Here is a 6,568-nt window from a genome sequence, read left to right on the forward strand (position 1 = left end):
CCTGTAATACAGAGGAATCTGTGTGGACCATTTTCTCTGCAGAGCATGTGGATGGGGCGGGCTCAGCAGAGGCTCTGCTGTATTTGAAGGTGCCTCATGCTGCTGTCCCTTACTCTGCAGAAGGCAGTTGCTGCTCCCCAGGGACAGGTACTGCAGCCCTTACTTTCCTGGGAGGAAAAAGCATTGGTCAGGAAAGAAACCTGAGCTCCTGTGGAGTAAGGAAAAGCCCAGTAACAGTAATTTAAGATTCTGTGGCTGTCCCTCAAGCTGTTCTGTGCTGGTACTCTCAGGCAATTTAATATCTGAAAGGCCACCTCCTCCTGTTGTCTGCTTAGTACATAAGGAAAAGCTTTGCTTTGCTTGTAAAAAGAACATTCATTAACTGGAATTAACATGCAATTTGGTGTTCAAAAACTGCCTTATCAACAGAACATCTGAGGTAAGAGCCATCTGCACAGCAAAGGCTGCCCACAGCTGTGCTTGGGCTGTGTGGAGATTAGCCTGACCCAAGCCAGGGCGAATGGATGGATGGAAGGGATCAAGGTGCCAACTGAGACCAATGAAGCCACTGTGGGAGTCTTTTTCCTTGCCTCATCCAGGCTAAGTCAGATTGCCTAATACAGGCTGAGACCACTGTCAACTACTGACTTACTGCTGGAGCATGTCTAAGATCTCCAGTCATCTTCCCTATCCTCTCATTAGGTCTTTTATATGAGAGAATCACTAGAGCTTGAAGGATACTCACTCCTGAGACATCTATGTACAGTCATTACTAAAATGAAAACCAGGTATTTTAGGTATCCCCAGAAAGTTTCTGGGACACTAAGTGAAGGCTAAAAAGGTCCCAGTGAGAGCAGGATATACCTGGATCTCTTTACACTATGCTATAGGTAATTATATGCTGTGGGCAATTAGGCTGAGGGACTCACTGGCTAGTAGCCAGGTTCAAAAGAGCCATGTGAGAACCAGATGACTGGAATTGTTTCTCTTGGAAAGGACATGAGCAAGGGAGAAATGTAAATATCCATGAAAGCCTCACTGCACTAGAGAAGAGAGAACTTTTGTTTTTCCCAGCTTTTAGCATCAAGATAAGAGGCAATTTAAAAACAACAGATGAAATATTTTTGCAGTGTCTAAGCAAGCTGTGGTACTTAACACCATAAGAAGTCCTCAGGATGAGAAAGGTACCAAGTTTGAGGAGAGACTGTTCAGAGGAACAAGCAAACTAGCTACTTCTAATTAGCACTAAAATATTGTGGAGCACAGTTAAATGTCAGAGCTGATGCTCAGTTTTGGGGAGGTTTGTAAGCTGGATTCAGCCTGGCACAAGGGCATGGAGAAGGCCTGTCCCCACCCCAGCCCCTGCCTCCGAGACAGGTCCCAGCACCCCTGGCTAGATCCTGGCTCCCTGCTCCAATCTTGAGCAATTACTGTGTCCTTATGCTCCTTATCTCCAAGTAACTGTTTCCAGTGATGTGTTATTGTCACTGTTTAGAGAATAATATTCTTGGGGGACAGTAGTGCCCTGGAAGTCCTTAAGTGCAGCTTTTGTAACTGGCACTTTTGGGGGACAGAGGGGTGTAGGGAGCAGATGGTCAGATGACTGTTCCTCACCCCTTTTCCTCCCTCCTTCTTTAGCAGCAGCAGGGAAGCAGGCCATGTTCAGTCTTCTTTTCATCTCTTCAAATGTGTTATTTCCAATGTGAGCCAAGGAAATCAAAGAAAGTATCTAGAATGGAAAGTGCTTATATGTTTCATGATCCTAAACCCTAAGCTTAGAAAAAAAACGTCCTTTTAATTGTAATTGGTTTTTAATCAGGGGTTTTGTCACTTCATCTCCATGAACTGGGAAAGTTAGCACAAGTGCATCTAACAAGCATCTCAAAAAAGACCCCTACCATGCTGACAGCATTTGATCAGTGTGCATTCTTTGGCCATATGGGCATCCCAGGAGACACATGTACCTCTGTGCCTCACTTGGTGTTCACTGAGCAACTGTCCTGCAGTGGACAGGCAGCTTGTGACTCTTCAGGAATGAAGGAGCAGGTGTTTAAAAGCAAAATATGAGGAATAAGATTAATGGCTATAAAATATACCAGGCAGTAATTTAATGTACAGAATCTGGGATGGTGCTGAAGCTGACTGAGGGTCCATGTGTTAACTGTGAGCTGGAAGTGTGGAGGTAGTCTGGTGAGCTTACAGACCCCCAGAAGAGGAGTGCTGGTCCAAAGACCTGACTCACTCTTGTCATTAATTTTTTTCTTAACTCTCATGGACCCTGTTAGTGCATGCAGGGCAATAAATAGGATTATCTGTGTCTCACTTTGGAGGTAAGTAAACAATATCAGTGCTGTTCTCATGAACTTGTTTTAGATCATCGTAGAGCAAAGAGAATTGTTTTGTCCTACTAAACATGTACATTAGCATGACACAGACTTTGATGTCACAAGTCAAATAAAACCATAGCCATGGGAATAATCAGTAATTTCCTGAGGAGGCTGTTTGAGATTACTCTGCCTGGCGAGAACCTCCACCTCTTTTCTGATGCAGCGGGGCTCACTGAGAGGTTACTGTAAGTGCTAGGTGAACTGACCAAGGCATTGGAGGGGTATGGCATTTTCCAGAATGGTATTTGAATAGCATTTAGAAATATTATACTGAGATGCAAGCTATTTGTAAGGGTGCCCAGATGGTATTCTGTGATTGCTACAGAGAAGTCTCTTCCCCAACAGGCAACATACTCCATCTGCCCCAGTGAGAGCTGTGCATGCCAGGCAAGGATGGAAATGGATAGGCAGAGCAGTAGCTGCTGTCAGGATTCGGCACAATGTTGGGCCTTTGTCTGGAGTGTAAGTAAACCTTTGAACAGGAAAATAAATTAATTTCAGGTTGGTGCAAACACAGTCTAGACTAAGAAAATCAAAGCAAGTCAACTTCAATTTGCCTCTGACGTGAAAAAGAAGAGAGGACTGCCTTTGAACAGTGTGGATGGATATTCACAACAGCAGTCTGAGCTTTGAAGCTCATTTCTATTTGCAGGTAGACAAGCTAGGTTTGTATGAGGGAACTGAGAGGTGATTGACTAACATGTGGGAAAGAAGAAAAGGTGTGATGTGGGGGTTATAATAGACCTTGCTGCTAATTTGGCAGTGCTCTTACATTCAGGTTTTCAGTCAAACAGTTATCAATTGATTTCATATGCTAGAAGGCATATGAAGTTCCCTATTTTTTGCTTACTGGTCTTTTTTTGATAGGGTGTGGGTAATAGCTGTGATTTGGCTTCAAACCTTTCTGCTATCTTCATGAAAATGACAATTTTCCTCTTTCTGTGCCTCAGTACTCAGAGTGCCTCTGTAAAATCACAGCAGTCTGAAATGCAGTGTCAGTCTTTTCAAGCACAGGAGAGGGGTTAATTCTTAACCCAGTTTCAGCCAACAAATTAGAGACCAAAGCTCTCAAAATAGCTCAAAACCATATCCCACAGCTTTTGGGTTTATTTCCTGAATTCTGAAATTTAAAAAAAATTGACTCTTATGTGTTGATTGAGAATAGCACTTAAGCCACATGATCTCTTGAGCAAATGACCTTATACATAAGAAGATATTCATACATTTTTGTACAATATGGCTTTCAGGCTGGCCCTATTGCTCACTCAGCTCAGAGCATGGGTAACGCAACAGCACTTCCATCCATCCAGATATTGTCATCTTCTAAAATCACTTTTCAGGCTAGGAAGACAAATGTCCTTTTCCCACCACAATAACTCATCTCCTTGTCCACCTGCACATGTTATGTTAGTGACCACAGGCAGGTAATGGTATACGGCTCTCCACATTCTCACCACACTTCATGCACTAGAAATGAGACAGCTATAAGGAAAAATGGAATTGCTCTCTACAGACATAAACACCTTTTTTATAAGACTGGAACCGATCACTTTGCCACTCACTAAAGATATGGACAACTCCTGTTGTCCATATATTAAAACACAAAAGACTTCAGAGACTCACAAACCTGCTATTCCCTTGAAGTCTGCTTCTGGCATTGCCTTTCTCTGAGTGGCAGAATACCGTCCACTTTTTTATTTGATCACTTTTGTTCTTTGACATAAATCTTTCCCTGACATGCCTTACTTTGACAGTTCCTAATATAGCTGCACCTAATGAGACAAATTCCAATAGCAGAAGTACTGATTGCTGGATTAACAGTTTCATATCCTTTTTTCTGGGGCAAGAAATAGAAAAATTCACCATCCATCACCATCCATTACATGCTACTATGGTGGGAGAATGCATGCCATACCAGGAAAACATTTAGTTTCTCCTTTACAATGAACTTAATGGATGCAAGATCACAGCTTGAGAAAGAGAAAAAAATACAGTCATGGGCGCTACATATCCTGCCACATTTCTCAAAAAGAGTTCCCAAGGAAGGAAAGGGCTTCATTTAAGAAACTGGATTAGAACTGAGATAATTTATTGCCCTAATAAGATCAACAGTTATATGTAAGGATAACTAAATATTGACTAGGTAAACATAGCCTGATAAGCAGATAAATCTGGTTCTCTCTTAGGAGTACATGGGTATTAACAAGCTTAATAATGTTCAGTATTCCAGACTCAGAGACTAAAATGCTCTGGTGTATCCTGAAAGAGAAAAAACAATGACCCCCCCCCCACCCCCAAGCCCCCCCAGATAAATAATTCAATGACACACCCACAAAACACCCCTCTCAACTCAGGAAGCAAAAAGAAAGGATATCCATTGTTCCATGCAACAAGAACTGTCATGGATGTTAATTTCATGGTCTTATAAACATTTAACTGTCAATCAATGTCATACACAAAGTATTATTCAGGGGATAAATATATTTCCAGATTTTCTATGCTAAATAGAATATGCATCAGACAAAGTGAGCTTTGATTTTGTATGAGTGGGCTTTTACAATCCAAATATGCCTTTTGAAGTATGCATTTAAATCAGATAGCTATTAAAGGACATTTGGGAGTATACCTTTGAGAAGATATTTCCATGTGCATATGGAAAGAGAAGGTGGAACCTTATAGTGCAATCTGTACCCCCTGGTCTTATAGATAAGTTCTTGTCATCTTAGAACACATACGTTCTCTCCAGCTCCTTGGGTGCAGTACTCCCCACTGAGCAGAATAAGGTAGGGTTGGGAAGGAGGACAGTGTATTTTTCTGAATTTGGTTCTCTAGTATAAGCCCCTGGCTTTTGTGACCTCTGAAATTGCTTGAAGAATAGTACAGAATGAAAGAGGTGCTATTCCTAAAGGAGCTTTGTCCTAAAGAAGCAGTAGAGTCACTTTCAAAAGAGAATCCAGCTGTCTGACCCGACAGATGCTCCATCCAAAGAACAGATAGCCATTTTGTCAAGAGCATGGAAATGCTTGTGACTAAGAGAATGGTACAATTTGTTACTTCCTCTCTCTCACTTGTTGATGGAAACTAGTGACCAGGTGATCTTGGTTACTTAACTTTGAAATGCTTGGCAGTGAGGAGGTAGTGTGATGCGATAGGTTGTTATGAACCACTGAACAAAGGATAGCAACCTATTAAAATTTGCTTGAAAAGTCTCAATAGATGAGCAGCAGACCCACCAGCCTTTGCTATTTACCCCAAATGCTAGCCTACTACTTAAAAATCTTTCATAAAATAGCTGGGACTTATCATCTCCATTGGCAAACCCATTTCACAGTGACCAGTTCTCTGGTTCTTGACCAGTCTTACAGGCACTCTTATCCTCTGTGGAGGCATCTAAAAACTTCAGCATCTGTTCTAAACTGTTTGCCTAGGTACTTTCTGTGGTTAGTGAAAGACAAGGGCACCCCTAGGGGGCAAACCCACCTACAGGTGGCTGTACTGGCTGGGATACACGAGGGGGCTCTCACTGTTGACTACTGGCACATACAGAGAGAGCACATATGCAGAGGTGCTTGTAGATTGCCAGTGTTGGCTAAGGGACTGGAAAAGCGATATCCTGGAAACACACCTCACAACCTTCCTGCACCTGCTGAGTGTGAGAAGGTGGAGCAACTGGAGCCTGACATCTTGCTGCTGGAACCCTTTGCCCCGGCAGCCGGGGGGATCGAGGGGGATCGGGAGGATCCTGTCTTGCGGCCGCTCCTCCAACACCAGGCGAGTGTCGGAGGCTGACGGGAGAGCTGTGTGCGAGGGGAGGGAGGAGCGAGGAGGAGGCGGCTTCCTCCTGACGCCATTTCCGAGGTGCTGAGATATATAAGTAAGCCGGTTGCTGCAGTGCCCCATCTGGGATCTTCAGCCAGGGCACTGGCGTAGACACGCACTGTGCTGGTCTACCCCCGCCCGGCACCTCAACTGGAGCCCCCATACCAGGGACACGCTCACCCTCTGCCCCTGTCTCCTCCCTTCATCCCGCCAGCGCCATGAGCCGCCCAGGACTGCTCGGGGTCCTGCTCCTGGCTGTGCCGGGTAAGTGGGGCTGGGCTGGGGTCCGTGTCCCCCGCTCCCGAGACCCTCAGCCCGGCGGACAGCGCTGTCCCACCCAGTTCCCTTCCCGCCAGGGCCCC

General features: G+C 44.3%; 1 protein-coding gene across 1 annotated transcript in view; it reads left to right on the forward strand.

Moving 5' to 3' along the window:
• The first annotated feature begins 6,291 nt into the window (after positions 1 to 6,291).
• CHGA (chromogranin A) overlaps positions 6,292 to 6,568 on the forward strand; it is a 12,311-nt gene continuing 12,034 nt past the window's right edge. The window contains exon 1 of the mRNA XM_010178321.1: positions 6,292 to 6,470. Coding sequence (XP_010176623.1) covers positions 6,425 to 6,470 — 46 coding nt within the window. The 5' untranslated portion in view covers positions 6,292 to 6,424. The remainder of the gene's footprint in view (positions 6,471 to 6,568) is intronic.

The sequence above is a fragment of the Antrostomus carolinensis genome, unplaced genomic scaffold, assembly GCF_000700745.2.
Source record: "Antrostomus carolinensis isolate BGI_N321 unplaced genomic scaffold, ASM70074v2 scaffold18441, whole genome shotgun sequence".
Lineage (NCBI taxonomy): Eukaryota > Metazoa > Chordata > Aves > Caprimulgiformes > Caprimulgidae > Antrostomus > Antrostomus carolinensis.